The 20,981-nt window shown below is 35.5% G+C and overlaps 1 protein-coding gene across 3 annotated transcripts in view; it reads right to left on the minus strand.

The window, feature by feature from the left end:
- Positions 1–471: 471 nt before the first annotated feature.
- LOC139691378 (PR domain zinc finger protein 10-like) overlaps positions 472–20,981 on the minus strand; it is a 51,520-nt gene continuing 31,010 nt past the window's right edge. For 2 of the 3 annotated variants that reach the window (XM_071589177.1, XM_071589176.1), the window contains 8 exons: positions 16,553–16,677; positions 16,070–16,232; positions 14,951–15,139; positions 13,294–13,377; positions 7,613–7,828; positions 4,741–4,879; positions 4,394–4,482; positions 472–4,141 (listed from right to left, as the gene is read on the minus strand). In XM_071589177.1, the coding sequence (XP_071445278.1) occupies positions 3,515–4,141; positions 4,394–4,482; positions 4,741–4,879; positions 7,613–7,828; positions 13,294–13,377; positions 14,951–15,139; positions 16,070–16,232; positions 16,553–16,677 (1,632 nt within the window). In that variant the 3' untranslated portion in view covers positions 472–3,514. The remainder of the gene's footprint in view (positions 4,142–4,393; positions 4,483–4,740; positions 4,880–7,612; positions 7,829–13,293; positions 13,378–14,950; positions 15,140–16,069; positions 16,233–16,552; positions 16,678–20,981) is intronic. The other variant, XM_071589175.1, reaches the window with a different exon arrangement.

Here is a 20,981-nt window from a genome sequence, read left to right on the forward strand (position 1 = left end):
AGAGGGACATCAGTACCATTTTCCATTCTATAAAAAAAAAAAGGTACCAAGATTTGGATTTGAGGAAAGTGAGTAAGGATTTAATATAACGGACTGGTGGCTGAGAATGCCTTCACACAACCCAGTTGCCATCCAGGGTAAGGATATCCATATTTGAAGTTCCCTCGTATAAGCCCTTCTAAAATGGTTTAGTGACGGCCCAAGTTTGTCATATTTTTCCTTGACCCTAGCACTATTCCATACTGTAGCAAAAGCTCAAGGTTACACGGAAGTATAGCTAAAACTTCAACGACTTCCCTTAACTTTCAGAGTCATAGTGAAGTCTGAAATTTTTCTAATTTCAATTATAAGTGACCACCAACATGGACCTATAAACAATAAATACGCTGGGATTAGAAAACCCAAAATGACGGAAAATGATAGGTTAGAAAGGATTCCAACAAAATAATGAATTACTTGAAAACATTTAATATAGACATTTAATAAGACATTAATTCATCTTGAAGTAACAGTACATCTACCAAACAAATTATATATAAATGCATTTCACTCAAAATATATTTAACAATAAAATAGAGCTGTAATAAAATAGTCTTCAAGCAAAAATAATTGATTGCATATATATATATATTTCGAAGTATCAACAAGCAAATTGAATGTAGTGATACCTTTGTCTAGGTATATTTTAAAAGAACTAGGAGTTCAGATTTTTATTTCCATAAACAATTATTTCAACGCATGCAATTTTTTTAGCAATGACTCTTTTAACATAAAATCATCAATAGCTTACAATTTTTTAATTAACTTGAACTAATTATTGGACAAATTGCATGACTACACAATCCACAATGGCTTGCAACTTAATGCTACTCATTACATATTCTTTAAATAGCCTATTCCATAGATGATGAAACACAAGATGACAAAAATTATGCAATACATATGCTATTACTATCAATCAACATCAAGCCTAAAATTTGGCCGGTGATATAATTAGGATTAGTAGCAAAAATAACAAAAATTACATTACATTCTATTTACATAAATATTGAGAAGCCATGTATGTATGCTTGATAATAACTTCGTGAGCTTTCCACTTGACTGCATGCAGGTATACAACCATTTATGTGTGAACATGAAAATACGTATTTTATTTATTAGAATGAAAAAAAAAGAGAGAAAGAGAGAGATTGCACCATCTTTTGGTGTACCTCAAGACACTGGTTGTAAATTCACACATGTGAAAATGCTTTATGTCCACAATGAATACATCTGAGAGACAATGGCAAATTAAACAGTCAACACAAATTACACCATTCATTTTTTTAAGTACGCATTTAACATTTGAATTTTTTTAAGAAATCACTTAAAACCCTATTACCATTTCTTGTACTTGTGCTGGTACAGATGTTCTAGTCTGTTTTATTTGAACTGTAAGCTTTGTATCACGTGAATAAAAAGAGCATTGGCTATGTTTGGACAAGCAGTGCTCAAATGGAGAATTTTAAACTATATGATTACGAAAAAAATGAGCTAAGTCACACTTTATTGATAAATATTACATCTTGTTCTCACCGATTTGATTTTATTTACAATTCTGCACCATGATATTTTACTCCAAGACTACAACAATAGCATTAGATGCTCTTCCCAGTTTGATTTTACCCACAGAGTATATCACATTTATTATATTTAATGGAGACAAAAATATTCCAATATTTAAGAAAAATTCACACACAAATCAAAGATCCCAACAACAAATTGCAAGGGAACGAGAGACAGCAAAGAAACATGCATTAAATTCGGAGAATCAACATTAAATCACAAATACCTTATATATATATGAAGTCGATCAATAAACCTTTCAAGTTCCAGACAGCTATTTCGGCTAAGTGCTTGTAAATAAGCTGGCTAAATAATTGTTAAAAATTTGTACACACACACTCTACTTTCAACATTTTTACAAACCTTGATCATAATAGGTACAAAATGTATTGTATTAATTCATTAAATCTCTCGTATCACAAGCATTTAAATTTACACGCAGAATCATCTAATTATTACATCAATACTACATAATATATATCGATTCAAAAAAACAAGCTCTTTGTAAAAAATTGGTTCATTTCTCCTCGGATAGCAGAGATTTCAATTCTCCACTCCACATCTTCAAATAATCTATACACTGTATTAATAATGCAAACCCACACAGTGCTTTTTGAGTATTCCATCACACACCTAGCATGCCCCAAGAAGAGAATACGCACTATTACTTGTTAGATTTAAAAGTACAGAAGTGCTATTCAAAATAGACTAAGTTACTAAAAATTCCATTGCCATAAAGTGTAGAAAACAATACCTATCTTAAGAATTAAAAACCTTTTTATCAAGAAAATGTGAAGTAACAATAAAGAATATCCGAGGATAGGAAACGTCATCCAAAAAATGTTCACTCCATACTCGATTCTAAGTCAAAATAACTGCGATGAAAAAGTAATGATTTCATCAATAAAGACTACCTGTACTATTTCTGTTTGACTAACTAGATCATTCAGAGCTCATGAACTAACAGTTACTAAACTCTTTGACATTTTAGTACTGATATCAAAGATTCGGGCTGACAAAAAAGGAAGTCATAATAAAATTCACATCAGTAGTACACCTACAACATCTTCTGTATAAAAATGCCATTAAACAAATTTTCTCGAAACATCTTGAAATACCTTGTAATTAACTGCATCAGAACAGTAGATTAGTTAACAGCGCTATCTTAACAGCACAGTGAACAACTTAATTGACCCACAAAAGCAACTTGTCTCATTTCAAAGATTAAAAATACACCTTTAAACCATACTATATCACTCCAAAATGCCTATTTTAAGCATTACTCACTACATATATTTAAAAGAATATGTTAGCTTATTAAAGAGTATAATGAATGATATAAAAAGCAAAACTCAAAAAAGCTGTGTTATGCTACAGTGATTTAAACAGTGAAAATATTTTCACACTAAAGGATTCACAAACACTGCATGCAGAGATAAAATTTAATTAATCCTTATATGCTCAACCATAGATGAAAGGCAAGATTACCATTTTATCATATGTCTAGTGGATGCTAACCCTTTCCAAAAATAACTTCTATCATCCTTACCAAACCAAAAGTAGACATTCATCTGTCTACCATAGCCAGCTTTAAACAACTACGGTAATCAAAAGCTGTTGATTTTTTTAAGGGCAAAATGCAATCCTCATCTACTGCATCAACAACAATGCAGATACAATGCTCTTCCAGGCCTTTCATCGGACCAAAAGACTACCAAGTATTCCAAAGATTGCCAGGTTTCATCCATAGCAACCAAGCCATCAGCCACAATGGTACGCGACGCATACCATCAATTGTGTGGCACAAGAGAGAGTGAGATCTCTCAAATGAACCCATCTTGCAGAGCTCATTAAACCATTATGAGTGCACCAATCAAACAAATCCACTGAGGCCTTCCCGGGATTCCCTTCAACGAGCTGTGTACGAGGTGTACGTTGCGGCCCAGGTCCGCGGCAGGACGCTGGGCGATGGCGAGACCGAGGTGGTGAGCGGCAGCGTGTTGGTTGGGTATGTCGGGCTGACCGTCAGGATGTGCTGCAGCTGGGACGGCTCGATCGCCAGCGAGGACGACACTGAGACCGACACAGGAGTCAGGTACGTTGCCACGGGCAAAGCTGTCGCCATGGCAACGGAGGATGCCGAGGAGGTGAGGGAAGAGAGGGAGGAGGAGGAGGAGGAGAAGGAAGAGGGGGAGGAGGAGCAGGAAGAGGAGCTGTCAGTGGCAACGGCCGCCTCGGGGGTCGAGGGAGGGTGTGCCGACAGAGTGGAGGGGGTGAGCAGGGCGCTGATCGGTGGGTTGGGCAGCTGAGCCGTTAGTGCACCGCCCGTGGCTGCCTCGACCATCGTCGAGGGCGAGGGGCATGGTGAGGGTGGGAGGCTCTCAGTGGGGGCCACCATTATGTGCGCTGGCGTGGTGTGTATTATCTTGAAGTAGTGCTCGGAACCCGAGAACAATCGGTACTCCGTCTGATTGTCGGTGAGTTCAGACATTGCCTGGGCAAGAAGATCAGCCGCCCCATTGTCATCAGCCGTGCCCTGAAATTCAATTACGTATTTACTTATTCCCTAACGTGGTGACACAATCATGATAATGTTTAATGGCAAGAACAGATTATGGACTGTTAAAATAACTATTTCTTTTAGTTATTTTTTTCAAAGTCCCGCGGAAGTTCCGTTTAGCAGTGACTTGAACGCATAATATGCATCATCGCTTAATGACTGTGGAATGACTGGCTTACTCAAAATGACATCCAAAACACCAAAGGTAAGACTGTGAAATTCATTTACCTTAAGTGACCTGATTGATGATGTGTCAATAATTATTCCTCCTTCTGGATAATCTCTTAACTTTTCAACTGCTGCAGTTTCATACTCTACTGAAATAGAAAAATGAATCAACAACACAAATTAGGCACTGCTCTAATTTTAATTATGGTTTTATGTAACCACAATAGGACTATTTAAGATATGTATCTCCTGGTCTTTGGAATATTGAACATGCATTCCATGACAACAGAAATCAATATTTTCAGTCAATAGCACAAGAAAATATTTGTACGACAGAAAATGCATAATAACATTAAATGTTTACTTCTATGACACACACGATAATTTCAAGTTTAGCGTGAACATACCTGACATGTTTACATCAGACGTAATAGTGTCTCCCTCTTGCAAATGAATCACATGAGTTTCATCTTGCGCAGATAAATATTTCCCATCGACAATGGAAACTGGGGAATCCACACAATCAGTACGAAGGGTTCGAGGTATCTGAAAAAGATAATAGATTAATATTATAAATAATTGTTTTACAAGAAATTATACTCAATTATTACAATTCTCATTTGTATCTTGCATTGTACACAAGTAGAAGGATGCAATTAGTTTTATGAGTATTTATCATGATTCAACTTTAAAACTCTCAAGATAGAGATAATTGAGCTCTTAATTTGACCTGGATATAATCTTAGTTCTTGGATTAATTTGCAAACATTCTTATGTTAAAAAAATTGTATTTTTTTAACAGTTGCAGTAAAAATAAATTATGAAGTCAGGTCATTCCACATGATAACTGAAGTCATAAAACAAGTCGCATGAAAACCACATAATCTGAAATATGTCCAGATAAATCATAGAAACTTAAGTCTTGTATTTGTATGTAACAATTGTGAGTTAAACTGAATTTGAATGATTATGATATTATTTAATATTACCCAGTGCCCTTCCATTCAAGATAGGTTCTGGATGACTACAAACCAAAATACAATTCCAAGTTTCTCCCAACAAGACAAATCCTGATACCCTACTCAACATTTAAACTATTCTTCAATTCTTCATTCTCTCCACCTTCATCCATATCACACAAAACATGCCTATTCTCTTCATTCCCCTACCTAACTCACATTCTGTTTTCTCCACTACATCACAATCTTCCACATTCCATTGCCAAACAAAAAGCACTTCATCCACTTTCTTCACCCTTGTTTTTCTCCTAATGTTGAACTTCTACTACTACATCTCGCCTGAATCATTTGAATGTTTCCTGCCTCTTATGGATTTCTCCCGTAAATCTCCCCCACCCCCCCACCATACCTACTACTCCATAGATAGTACTTCAGATAAGATATCAGCGACATTTATTCGGAACGAAAACTATTTCCAACACATAATTTACCAATTCTGAATAATACCCTTAAAAAACTAAAAAATGCAATGTAACAAATTTGACCAATGGGCACAAATTGTTTTAATAAATGATATTCAAAGGTCACAAGCATAACTTTTAATTATTCAGGAGAAACATATGAATGTTAACATAAATCTGTTTCAGGCCAGAGGCCAGATTTATCTATCGGTCAACCGGTCAACTGGAAAAAAGCATAAGAGTGCTCTTTCTAATCCTTCTTCTTTAAAAGTGCTCTTAACTGGAGAAAATAATATAATGCTCTAAATCTTAAAATAAACATTTTATCCCAAGACATGAAAATTCACCACTTAATAAATCAGCTTATCAAATAAAATCAATATTAACTTTGAAAAAAAAAATAAAATAAAATGAGGAAATAAATATAGGTGAACATTGGAAGCATGAAATGAAATCATCAGCATATCCAAACCATTGGTTTTAGGGAGCACCTCATGGGAAAAGGAGAGGAGAATACAAATGAGAGAAAATGTATGTGTTACATACATACTATAACAAGAAAATTCAAAACTATGCAACCAAAAATTATACCAGAGAGTATTGGTACCATACCAGTTTCCAGTATTTCTCATGAAGGCTTCCCTACTACATCCCTAATGCACGCATTCCAGTAGAATGCTACCACCACAATGTGCAAGTTACGACTATTTAGAAGAAAATGAAATTTTGTCATTTGCGCTGTCTGTCCAGAAAGGAACTTACATTTAGGCCTAGCGTGGTGGTGGGTAAAGCTAGAGCCACTATCTTGGTGTCCAAATGTCCCTAAAATCAGGATTCATCCTACTGTGGTAGGGTGCAGACTGTGGGTTTTTTACTTTGCCTACTGGGAACTGTTAAAAAAGCACTGCAGTAGAAATTCCCGTGAGTTGTGAATAGCGATCTGTGATTAAGTTTTTCTGGCAGAAAACCACATACCAATTGAAATCCATAGGTAACTTTGTGAGGGTACGGAGACATAATAATGAGCGAAGGTGGAGTGGTGGAAGGCAAGGGTGCATTCAGTTTAAAAATGGCCACAGCACCAATGTTCATGACAACGTGGTGGTGGCCAGCCTAGCCTTGTGACAGATGGACTGATGGTGAAAATCCAACGAAAAAATTCGTGAAAATCGCCGATTTACAATTACAGATGTCTCACTAGACCTGGCTTGCAACTCAGTGAGTGCTTTGACAGTAATGCATAATTGGATGGTGGTGTAAGAAAGTGGTTAAAATGTAAGGTGGCATACTTATTAAGAGACAGAATTGAAAAGCTCATGTATTGTTATGGTAAATGCCTCCATTTAAAGGCTTTGCCTTGTCACTAGGTTCATATTTCATTTCAGAACGCATGCTACTTTCTGGACAGCCCTAGCTTACAACTCCTATGATTTTCTAATGCAGTGCACATGTCAACAGTTTGCATTGAGCAAATTAGAAGAACCACAGTCTGTACACTACAACAGTAGGATGGGTACTGAATGTAGGAATATTTTGACACCAAGATGGTAGCTATAGCACTACCCACTGCCGTGCTAGGCCAAAATGTAAGTTACTTTCTCGACAGCCCTCGTACATAATTAAACAAATTTCTATGCCCCATCAGCGTTTGTCATTTTTGTAAGGTAGAATCCAAGTCCCCAAAGGGAATTAAGGGCCCAGAGCATCCACCAATCCTTCTCTGGAAAAGGGATCCTATGGGTTGCATGACCTTGAAATTCATTCCCTTCCACAGCTCCTAATATTGGGTTCAAAACCACAATATGCCTATTCCAGTGTCCGGGCCAAACTGTGTGCACATGATTGGGTAACCCACTCACCCTTACCTGCTGAGACTGTGGGAGGAGGTCAAGGTGCTTCTTCCTCTGGTGCTGCAGAAGCTTTGGCTTGGAGGCATACTGCTTGTGACACCAGTTGCAATTGTGGGCATGAGTGGTGATGCTTCCGACCGTCTGAGAGTATGATGGGTTGTGGAATCCCAGAGTCTCCATGGTGCCGCACTGAGGGAGTTCAACAGGAAACGCACTGTCAAACGACTGCAAACAAAAGTGATTTCTTCAAACGTAAAAACAGATTTGAAAAATTGTGAAAACAGGCTACTTAACAAATCAGCACATCAACCAAACAAAGACATCTTTTCTGAGAACACAGTCCATGCTTTACAAAGATAGCAAGGTCACAGCACCGGAATATGACAAATCACACACAATGCAAAACACGAAGGAAATGCCGAGTGTAATAGCAAAATCAGAGTACATTTTCAAGTATTAATATCTGCACATCTCTCACTATCCTAAGGCGATCAAACAAATGTAATAAAATGAAATTGTGACTGAATAATAATTGAAATGGGGAGGAGAACATCACCACCATCTCATACGACTGATCATAAGTTTACTTAGAGTAATACACATTAAAGAAAAAGCAAATGTTCCAGAGAATGAAAAGACCTCGAAAAGGATAGGAGGACTACATAAAATTACTATTCCTATAATATTAATATCAAAGGGGAAGATTTTAACATTCCTCCTCTCCAATAAGCATTCTCAAGCTTATAGGTTGCATAACTTATTGTGAGTAAGTATCATGAGTAAGGGAGTTTCCATAAAAAGAGCAAGAGGAAACAATAGTACTTACAGATTTCTCTAATGTTTAAGCTCAGAAGTATTACTCTTGAATTCAAAGGTCCATTACTCAATTCTAACACTATTCCCAACGAATTGTAAATCTCAACCTAGTACGAACACATGAAAAATTTCTGATTTGAGGCTGGGCAAATGAAATAAGGAAACCAATCAACTTAAAAACTACACAACTGACGATTTGCTGAAATAGCTCCACAGGCATCACAAACCAAACTCTTCAGTTTTGAAAGGCTGATCACCTACCTTAAGTCAAAAAACCCCTAATAGTCAACAACAGGATCTTTACACTCTGATGATCACCAAGGTATCATGAGCAAAAGTGACAAAAATGGGATCGGGGAACATTTCAAATGAATGAGTTAATTTCTAGGGTTTGAGGTATTCTATGTACATTAAACTACCAACTAAAAGTTACCAAAAAGCCAAACAACTGAAAATTCAGTAATTACAATTAAAGTGATAATTTCAAAACAGTAGAGTAGGGTATAAAAATAAACTATTCACATCCAAAAATCAATCATAAATCAACAAGGATGATGAAGAGACTGGGTGCACGCCTGTTGTAAGAAGAAAACTCCACTTGTGACAGATGGAACAGGTCAAAAGCACTGAAGAATTAAAGAGGGATGAAAGAGAGAAATTAAAAGTTATAAATAATAAAAACACAAACTAAAATCTACATTTAATGGAGACAATCAGACCTTTGGGCATTAAAAGTTTGATTGTCACAACAAAAACACAAGTGTCACATGCAGTCAACACGGACTGTAGGACGTTGATGACCAAGTGAAGTCTCCGACAATACAATCGATCAACAATAAACCGAACAGTTTCAGGCTCAACTTTGGGGAATTCCTTCATGATGAGGGTAGAGAAAGAAACTTAGCACTGCCACATAAAGATTAAGTAGTTCACATGACCATGGTTTGGTTCCCAGGGATGACGATGTGCAGAATCGCAACCATGGTTGTGTGAAGTGATAAATCTTTACGTGGAAGTGCAAATTTTCTTTCTCTACCCTCATCAACAATAAACCATAGAGGGTCGAGCAAAAACTAATGATATAAAATGCTGTAGTTCACTGTAAATATACACATAAAAACACTACAGAAATATCAGAGAAAACAAACTTTGCAACCTAAATTGAAACAAGAGACTACTAAAGAAAAGGAAAAACTGTACACTGAAGAGTCTTTTTTATGTTTTTGGAAGACTTGTGGAACTGTTCAACTGCTGAATTCAGAGAATAAAGATAGAAGAACGCAAAGGGAGAAGATATGCGCAGAGGAGAGAGAGAGAGGGGGGTGCACGTAGATAAAGCTGTTCATGAAGATTGACACGCTGGCACCTCTGAAAGTAAGTAGCTCACCTGTAAAATCAAGGAAAATGTTAGTAACACATTCATCATTGAATACATCCACTTCAATAAGGGAAATGAGAAGCAATGGTACTACACTGCTACCATCATCAGGTCTTACCATAACCATCATCCAGCACTCATGCCCTATTAACCATCATCCAGCACTCATGCCCTATTAACTTGGTGCAGATGCACTCCAATTCATTTTTATTGATTTCGAGTGAAATCACTGACCTTTTACACATCACCTTACGTCACAATTGACACAAAGTCCAAAACCAATCATGTGTACCTTTTCCCCACTGAAACCTGCTGACAAAGAGCCTTTCATAGTTTGGGCTCTAATTATACACCTAAATAGAATCTGGCATGATCATGTAGAAATCATGGATGTGCACGATTTAAAAGAAATTTGTAGTTTCCCCAATTTTAACGACAGTACTCGAAAAACATTTTATACGAAATTATGCTACAGTTTAGTAAACCGTGTTCCGTCATGTACATCTGATTTTTTTCAAATAGATCTGATTATGAATCTTATGATACATTAATGTACATATCGGAAGGTGGTTATGAAGTTATGAATGTTATTAAGAATTACTTAAAGAAGCTAACCACAGAACATTATTTCAAATCCGTGGCAGAAACAGAGGAGTTATTTAGTGATATCCCCAATTAGATTCGTAATACCTCGGGTAGTAGCTGGAAGGTACTCTTACATGCCAAGATGTAGGCGGCCTATTTCACCTAAATTTCCTTGTCGAGAGAATAAAACTGAGATTGAAGATATGAGTGGAAACGACTTAGTGATATCTTTAATTTTGGATTCTTTGGGGTTATCCCAGCCCTTCTCATAGGGGTTTCTCATCTGAAGGGAGATGCGTCACGCATCATTATGGCCACGGCTGGCTTCCACTTCCTGGGCCAAGGGGTTCGGCTGAAGGCCTTTTCTAGAGTTTTGCTTCCTACTTGCTTTTCAAGACTATCAAGGCTTTACCTTTAAGCATTACCTTATTTCTAACAGTCATATGCTATCTTACATTGTTGTCTCAATTTCTTTCAAGTGAAAATTATTTCACCACTGCTACACTGATTTGTCTCCCAAGAAGCACAATAGTTTGAGGGCAGAAGATTAAGGGTGGTAAAAAAACATTCTTCCTTTTTACTAGCTCATGTGCTTTGCTGTGCCAATCACAATTCAATTTCCGTATCACAAATCATTAATTTGCTGCAGTATAATTTTGAAATTGAGTGAAATTTGATGATGATTTCCCTTCATCAAACATTTTTGAAATTATAACACAGTTGATGATGCAAAATAATTTCAAATTGAGTAGTTCCAGGCGTGATGTGTCCAAATTCGCACATAATAATGAACAGATAGTAACAATTTTCCACTAGATATTAATAATTTCAAAATATTTCCATCAGAAAACCTGAAGTTAGCCACCTAAGAATTTTAAATGGGCGCACTTCCTTTGGAACTTGTGCTCCACGTTAACATTTTTGGATTCCCCCTCATTCAATGTTCATAAATAGGGTGCAATTGATGCTTGAGTTTACATGGTTTGGGACTGTTTCATGAAATCTTTTAGAGGTCAGCAACACAGTTGTAAAATGACATTATTACCTATTTGAGTTCTCTATGCAGAGAGTTTACATTCAACTGAAGTTGCACACAATGGAATCACATTCACTACTTCTTTAATTATATTAACTGGTAAGTACTTACTGTACTTCCTGGTCCTTAAGACAAACCCTGATTATTCAGGTCAGAATTTACGAAAATACTTCGATCAGACAGGAAAGGCCAAATTACTTTTATGTTAACACTTATTATAAGGAAAATTGATATGCTACATTAATTAAAAAATTAGTACCTACACATATATCAATTTTTATTCATTGTAGAGTCCTGGAAATTTGTCATTCTTGGGTCAAAATGCCTTCAAGCCGCCTTGTTACAATGCTCTGAAGCATTCTTCACGAATCTAAGTTTAAATGCAATACTATAGAATAATCTTTTCCCTTAAGATCCCACGAGAGAGGTTATTATCATTTTAACCTTTTATGCAAAGCTTACAAACATACTACAGTGCATCATTTACGATTTATATAGGCATTATTTAGGAAGTATTTTCAACAAAATATTAAAACCCTGTCGCTTACTACTGAATAAGTGCCAATTATATCACCGAAGACAGTGATATAATTGGCATTTGTAATAATGGCAACCATTTTCTTTGTTTGATGCGGAAAAACATTCAAATACTAAGTAATTGCCTAATTTCATTTAAATCTAACGTTAACCAAGATTCTGATTCAATTGATTTATATCTGTCAGATGCCTAACTTCCAAGAAATGACAACATACTAACCAACTGATTTTGATGATAGATTTATTGCAAGGTATAATTTTCTGCAACTTGACAGAGTCAATACGTTAGGCATTTTTACACTTTTCTTGATTACATATACCCCCTAAAGTCATGCATATTCGGCAGTTATTGAATTTTTTACTCTCCATATTGAAACAACAGAACATAAGTTAAAAATTACAGTTTCACTGAGAATATAGTTTATCAACATCACTTGAGCGCATTGACTATTGTAAATATCCTAAATCAAATATTTGTTTTTGCTACTGTTTCATTACTTGATTCTTAAATCGGTTACTAAAAAATCAATTTAAGTTATTCTCAGAGTAATTTTTTTGCACATAATTCTTGAGGATTTGATTAAGTTCTAAGAGACTACAACGGCATCAAACATGAAATCTTTGCAGTGTTATATAATGATATTAAAAAGCAATTAAACATCTCTACAAAGCCTAGTTTTAATTTAAGTACCAAATATAATAGGATCAAATCATGTCTGATATTGCAGAGACCATGGGAAATATAAGCTCATAAAAACAATTACACTTGGCATGCAATCACTCTTCTCAAATCAAATTACTACACATTCATAAAATTATCTATTAATTAAATCATGAATTTTAAAACAATTAAGAATTAAATCATGATTTTAACATAATCCATCAAGTAAACAATAAAAATATCCATATTAATACATCATTTTAAAGTCTCCTGAAAAAAATTCATCCGCTCTTTTTCCTGCTCACAATTATGACCATATGGATGTCCTTTGAAATAAAATTCAAATGAAATTAAACAAAACAGGATGCATGGAATAATTATACTGTAAATGAAATAAGTTATACTAATACTTAAATAATTATACTGTAAAAGAAAAAGGAAAACACATGAATGCAAGAATATGAAATTACAAAGTAAATAAATAATTCACCACCGATAACTTGATCATTGACAATAAGTTCAGATATAAACATACAAGAACACTAATTAAAAAATAGAGAGGGATTATACCTGGTGGAGATCACCCTGAGTACTTACAATGTTATTTAAAACAAATGGCATTACAAATAGATGAGATAATATATTTTAAAAATATGAAGTAAATTAAATGAACCTACCTTCTTCCTGTTGCTCAGAGGTAATTCTGCTCCTGGGTGATTTTTCAGGATGTGGGCTTTTCTTTTGGAACTGCTCTTGTAAACCTAGTTGAACAGAATAAGGAATTATTAAGAAGCATAAAAACATGCAGAAATGAAACACTTACATGCATCTTAAAACATATTGAACTGAAACCTTGAAAAATGTAGACACGCTGAGAGTTGAAACTGATTTTTCACACTGAGTCTAAAATTCAGCATTACGTTTCGCATTCTATACTTCACCATTGAGCGTGGACTGACTGAATTTAAGTTATTAAATTAACTAAAGTTATAGTCATGAACATATTAAATGAAAATTGTTCAATAATTTAATTTTTGACAAAATAATAATGTAGTATATCCCTGTGAACTTCTTTTTCATTTGATAAAACAAATAAGTGCCATTATAGTGTTATGAATGGACATTCTCTGTCATGATCACATGAAAGAAATGCCACAGCAAATACAACAAGCGAAAAAGAGTGAGGGATGGGGGAGAGATGGGAGTGAGGTAGGGGACTATGGTATAGAAACAAGGGGCAAGGGAAGGACATTTGTAGAAAGCATTCAGGGTAGAAATCTATACATGAGAGGATTTATTGGTGAAGATAAGAGGTCGCCAAGATTAGACAAAGAAAGAAAATATGATATCATTGTGGTCCGGGCATACTTGATTGTAAGATGAAGGTCATTAACAGAATTGAAATCAAATCTGGCAGGGAGAATAGATGAAATGCCTGCAGAACTACTCAAAGGTTTAGGGCAATGATGCTTTTAAGAATGAGGATTAACTTATGAACTGGAGCATCTTGCACAGTTAACCTAGATTAGAAGAGATTTGGACCAATATGCTTTAAGTAATTGGGACATAAGGAGCAGAACTGCGTTGGGCAAAGAGGCTTTCACAAGGAGGAAATTGTTGACAAGGACATCAAGTAAGAATGTAAATGAAAAGACTTGTGAAAAATTTGAAATGGAGTGTCTTCATATGACATGGAAACATGGTCGTTGAAGCAAGGCGATAGGCATGTATTGAAGGATTTTGAAATTTGGATGAAGAGAAGAATAGAGAAAGTATACTGGATGGATAGGAAATCTAAAGAAGAAGCACAAGGCATGGTAGAGGGGAATGTAGGGGGAAATCCAAAGGAGACAGAAAAGAAGGATTCAGAGCACTTCAAATTACTGAAGACTGTGATAGATGAGGGTATGACATTAGGCAAATGAGGAAGGAGAAAAATAATGGGGATGTTGGACACAAAGAAGGGAGGGAATTGTATGCAGAATTGAAGAACATTTTACTGTAGTGTGGGATGTTAGGTTTAGCCTTATTAAAATAGGCCAACAAATGTAGGAGAGTAGTCATGTCATCATCCAAGACATACCTTAAATGGCAGACTACCAAATAAATATGTACTTATGCACACATACATACAAACATATTAACACACACACCCATTAGTATTTAGTAGCTTTTAGTTTAGAATTTGATGAGCTGATTGTTTGCTCTGATTAAAATAATAAAATAAATGATCAACTAAGTTTTCTTTGAGTATACATCTTATTAAATCAAAATTTTCTATTTCAGACAGAATCAAATTGAAATGCTGAGGAATTTTTTATTGCAGAGACAAACCTTTTCACAGTACTGGCAGTAATAGTCTCTTGTAGTTTTGAGGATGGGCAAATTGAGCTCGGGCACAGTATCTGGACTCACATCTGGATGCCTTTTAGCAAGATGATTAACCAACATTCCTCGACGTTTAAAACCGACAAGGCAAGCATGACATTTGTAAATAAACCTCTGGTAATCAGTTGGTGAAACCTAAAAAAAAAAAAAAAAAAAAAAAAAAAAAAAACAAGTTGAAATGAAAAATGTTACGACATGCAAGTGTAAATGCTCAAGCATTATACATGAGATACTCATCCAAATAAATCGAGAACTTTTCAAAACACATGTAAAATGTTCAATGAACTATTAAGTACGTGTTTATTGAAAAAATGTAAAAGATTATGGGTACAAATTTACATTTAATAAAAAGCCATACATTCTCCTTCAAACTAAGGAGAGATAAAAAATTGTGAATCCATAGAATGATTGAAACATTTATAATAACTGAAAGAATTATATCCTTCCAGCAGGTTTTATCATCAAAATGTCACATAAAATCTGAACAGGATAGGTTACGACTGATTCAATTATAATGAAATGATTGGAAAAATATAAGCCCACATATACCCAATTTGACAATAAAATTCAAACAAAATTCCCCCTTTTTATTCCACAGTTTTCAATCTCACGGCTAAACTGATGCTTTTAAGTCTTTGTTACCACCAGGTTTTAGAGCTTTGTTAGTAATTTTCCTCTTTGTTTGGTCTCCCTTCTACTTCCAAGTCATATGAAGCCTGTGATACCCAGAGGACACTTGGTTGTGCCCTGCTTTGAGCACAAGTATTACAATAAACTCTGGTGGTTCGGCCCATGGGAAATCTGGTGACAAGCCAGGGGGAATCCCAGGGGCAGATAACATCAACAGATGTATCCAAAGAGGAAAAGTAAACAGCAAAAAACCAATCTATTTCGTTCTTTGTTACCACTGAAACTTCTTTTTAAATGTAATTTCTGGCACAAATGATGATAGGCAGTCATAAACTTTCGACTAACATATCCTTTCCTAAATGTTAGACTGTAAACAAATCACACCAGTCTGTATCTGACAATACAACAGTTGTAGAGGGAGAGAGAGGGGCTTACCTTGGGGACAAATTTCTTTTTGTTGGGAGGCCTTGTTGGCTTGGCAGAGAGCTTGGCCTCTCTCTCAGGAGAATGCATTCGCTTCATATGCTCTTTTAATTTATCCTTCCTTTTAAACTGTTTTCCACAGTTGGCACATAAAAACTCTCTGTGATCAGAATGTCTAAAATGTAAAGTGTTACTTATTAGGTATAAGTGCTTACTCTAAACAATAAGGAATAATATAAAAACAGAAATTGAACTAAGAGCTATTACTTATGAGCAGTTAGCATAGATTATTTTCACCAACTATCAGCATTTAAGTCAAAATTGATGTAATTTTTATGTATATATATATATATATATATAAACAAATACATAATGGCTCACAAAAGCACACTGACCAAAAGAGAAATCTACTAATCATTCTGCAAAGGATATTAAAATGAAAAAACAAACAATATTTTTGAATTAAATTGATAGCAGTGACTATCAGTGCATTACCTCAACATGTGTGTTTTAAGTTTGTCCATAGTTGGAAATAACTTTCCACAGAAGGAGCATTTGTGTTTCCTCTCACTGTGGAATGCTCGAATGTGTTTACGGATGAGACTGTACTCATCAAATACCTAGGCGAACAAGAACAAAAGAAGAAACAAAAAACACATAGATAGCAATACAGTGGACAGTGATAAAAATTATACATAAGTACATACAAAAATCTTCGTATTTGGTAAAAACAGGCACCACATGCCAAGCTGAAAACTTAATAATCCATAAAGAATAACGAGAGAACCAAAGGAAATGGAATGGACAGACACGAACTAGAAGAGGCACAGGCATAGTTGTTTCGCTTTGCTTTTCACAGCAATCAATCCATTGACTCTACCTGAGCATGTGTAGTTTTAATTTGTCTGGACGGGGAAAAACCTTCTCACACACACAACACGGGAATCGTCTGTCACTATGAAACGCCCGCACATGCTTGCGGATCTGATTGAAATCCTCACACACCTATAGAAACATAAAGGATATGTTCAGTTTACCATCAATATTGTCTAACACACAACCTCGGGGGGGTTCTCATTCACTTCTACAGGGACAAACCTTATCCTCAAGTGTCTTGGAAGTCCATATCACAGAAAGTATCTTTTGGAGTTTGCAATTATTTTCAACACAATACACAATCATTCCATACATTTTTTCCCCTCCATACGTAAAGCAAAAAGATGATTGATTGTTTTATGCATAAATTTGACCAAATGAAAATCATCACACATTTATGAAATTTTTTACTTAAGCCAGATTTTGAAAGCGTATCACACGGTGTATTTAAGAATAACCTATTATTATGGGCAGCCATGTTGTTATAATTGCTAATGTTTGCAACACTTCAATTGAAATATATCGTTAAACAAAAAATGTACTTGACAATTATTCAATTACATGTCATTTTCAGATCAGGGAGCGTCAATATGCAGGACATCAATATAGAGCCAACTCTCGATTATTTGTCCTATAATGGATACATGATGAAGCACAATTAATTAAAAAACGGATACCTGGAATACGCAGCAAATACAGTTGTGACTTCAACGCATATAAGGAAACTTTTTTTCATTCTTAATGATTGATTCAAGTTTTTTTAGCAATGGAAAGTACAATTTTTCTGTTATTCAGCCATTTGTTATAAGGGTGGAATTATAGATTTACTGACTGTATATTTCTCAGAGAGCTAAACCAATCTCTTGGCCAGGTATAAACAAATGATTGAAGGAAAGATGAATGTTGAAAAAGGATTGCTGATAATTTTTCAAATTTGCAATACGATACCAATAAAAATAATGCAGAGTAGATAGTAGTTCATTTGCTGCTATGTAAAATCATAACTATTTGCTCATGTCTTATAGGTGAATAAGGAATTCCCAGGGCTAATAAATGCGAGGGAAACGATAATGGGATAAAAAGTATGGGGATAGTACAAAAATGTTTTTATTAAACCATTAAATACCATTTATACATTTTTATTTTGTGATATTGAATACTTTTAAGGAAGCCCAGGTATTTCAAATGTATTTTAAAGCGGCAGCATTTTTAGAGCAGCAGGCCGATGCATAGGATTTTGCATTCCACATGAAAAATGCAGCGGGCTGATATATAAAAAAATAAGGCGGCGGGCTCAAAAGTAAGCTACTGTTCATTCTTAGTAGAGCAAAACAATTATAATTATTTTGCAAGACGATTTAAAATCCATTCATCAATATTACCTGATTCAGTTTATGTACAATACAAAAACTGCACATGAATACCTTTAAAAATGACTCCCAAAATATTATTTCCCACATATGATGCATTTGATTTATTTACCCCTGCACTTTTCACTAGCATCGATAACAAGATGTAGCAGGAAGATAATAAAAAAATGTACATTGAAGTTTCAAAGTATTTAATCATCTTAAGTTAGTAATTTGATTGAAATTTCGAGGTGCTGGGAGGAAATATAGTACGGATATTATACACAACTGATAATCGGGAGCCAACTGTTTGTTGAATTTCTGCACGTATAAAAATTACAGCTTTTGATATGTGTAAGATGGCATTACAATTTAAAAAAAATACAGAAAATTGTTTTTCCCCTACTTCCGTGCACTGGATTTTAACAAATGTGTCTGCCTAAGTTCAACAAACACTGGGGGTCTAGGGGGGAGGGGGGGGGGGAGAAATTCCATTGCTGACTTGACAACACATTTCAATGCCATTGGCATCTATGGCAGCGCACCACACTCCCAGACTGATCAGGCTACCACTCAATATTTAAAAATGAGTACTGCTTCAGATGGACCAGACAAATCTTAGTTGAGTTAAGGCATGTAGTTAAGACTAAATGCCATGTCGAGAGGTATTCATGAAGATGAAGAGTTATGACAGAGAAAAATTCCAATGAGATGAGTGAAGTGAAAAGCACAAAAATCTTTAAATGACGTAGATATGTGCCACACGATTCAAGTACATTTATAATTGGTATTTCTTTGTTAATTCAGACTGAATTTGACATCAAAGCAAATATGAAAATGTGTCAATGTCCAATACTGATCACCAATTTATAGCTCTACCATATGCATAAAAAATACCATTAAAATACTCTTGAAGTAAATAAGGCACCTCCCATTATTATGTCAATTACATGCAGCTCTTAATTATATTACCCACCGCACTCTTGTGCAGTTAATGAAAGCTATGAGGAACACTTATTACTCATATGGTATGAATTTTCATGATTGACACCTAATCATAATGTGATTAATACTTCTAGAAATATTTCCAAACTATTAGCATTGGGTCCCATTGGTATGGTTCACATATTAGGTAATGAAGAGTTCTGATTCCTTCAAAAATTAAATTACTAACATTCAAACGAATTCATTCATATCACAGAATGAGACTGAAAGAATGTCAGAGAATTTAGAGTATCTGTAGATAAATGCTTTCACAAATGTATCAAACGGAATGGATATACATACCAATATAAAGGATCACAGCTAAAAAAAAATTAAATGTAATATCTAACATTATTAACTCGTTACTACTGGCAATATGATCTAAATCTAGCATATACAAAGGTACAATTGACGAAAATTCACTCTCACCAAATGCATAGAGAAGAAGAATAAGCTTACAGTGGAATCCTGATATAACAAGAGAATCTTGGTCATCATCACCACCAGTATATCTGTAAGATTGTTTTCACAGCAGCCTCCCCTCCATTCTTCTCTATTCAGTGCTCATTCCCTCTCACTCCCTGATAGCTTCTCTCTCCATGTTAAGTCCTCCTTATCTTGTCCTATGTCTTTGTCCCTCAGGACTTACCCTGAAGGACCTTCCCTTCAATTTATCAATCTATTAGGTTTCTAAGAATCCCAGTATAACTAGTAAACCCAAAGCTATTGCCCTATAATGTACGCATAACATTAATTGATAAAAGCAAGGACTAAATACTACCTTGATCAAAAAGTTCCCGGAATAACCAGCGTGTGGCGCTCCCATCGTTCCGATTTGAGTTCTGTTTTTTTTTGTTAAATTGGTACATCTGTTGTTGATATTCCCTTTAAATCTTAGTGTCATAACTTGACATTTGCAAAAGTTACGTAGCCAAGAGTACATCTATCTCTGTGTGTGTTGGCGATTTTTTACAATTTCAGAAATGGATTTAAATTTGCAACAACGAACTTGTATTAAATTTTGCGTAAAAAACGGATTTAGTGGCGCACGGACGTTGGAAATGTTGGAAAAGTGTTTCGGCAACGATTCTCTAAAAAAAACGGTCGTTTACCAGTGGCACGAGCGGTTCAGAAGTGGTCGTGAGTCAATCGAAGATGATGAACGCAGTGGCAGACCATCGACATCGAAAGTCGGTGAAAAAATTGATAAAGTAAAAGAAATGTTGGTCAATAACCGCAAATTAACCATCAGAGAAATAGCGGAGGACTTGAACATTGCCTATGGATCCGCCCAAGACATTGTGGTTAATGATTTGGGTTTCCGTCGTGTAGCAGCAAAGTTGGTTCCAAAAGACCTCAATTTCATGCAAAAAAGAGACCGTGTTGACGTCGCAAAAGACATGATTTGCGAGGCTGAATCCGATCCCACATTCATCAAAAGGATCATTACTGGAGACGAGACGTGGGTTTATGAGTACGACACGCAATCCAGACATCAGGCAAGTGAATGGCGTTCACCAAATGAGCCGAGACCAAAAAAACCACGTCGTTTTCAGTCAAAAAAGAAGGCAATGCTGACGGTTTTCATGGATTACAACGGTGTAGTGCATCATGAATTTTTGCCAGAAGGCCAGACAGTAAACAAAGAGTATTATTTGGGCGTTATGAGACGTTTGCGTGAAGCAATTCGCCGAAAGAGACCAGAAATGTGGGCA

Source organism: Hetaerina americana, unplaced genomic scaffold (genome assembly GCF_022747635.1).
Source record: "Hetaerina americana unplaced genomic scaffold, ioHetAmer1.1.p SCAF_33, whole genome shotgun sequence".
NCBI lineage: Eukaryota > Metazoa > Arthropoda > Insecta > Odonata > Calopterygidae > Hetaerina > Hetaerina americana.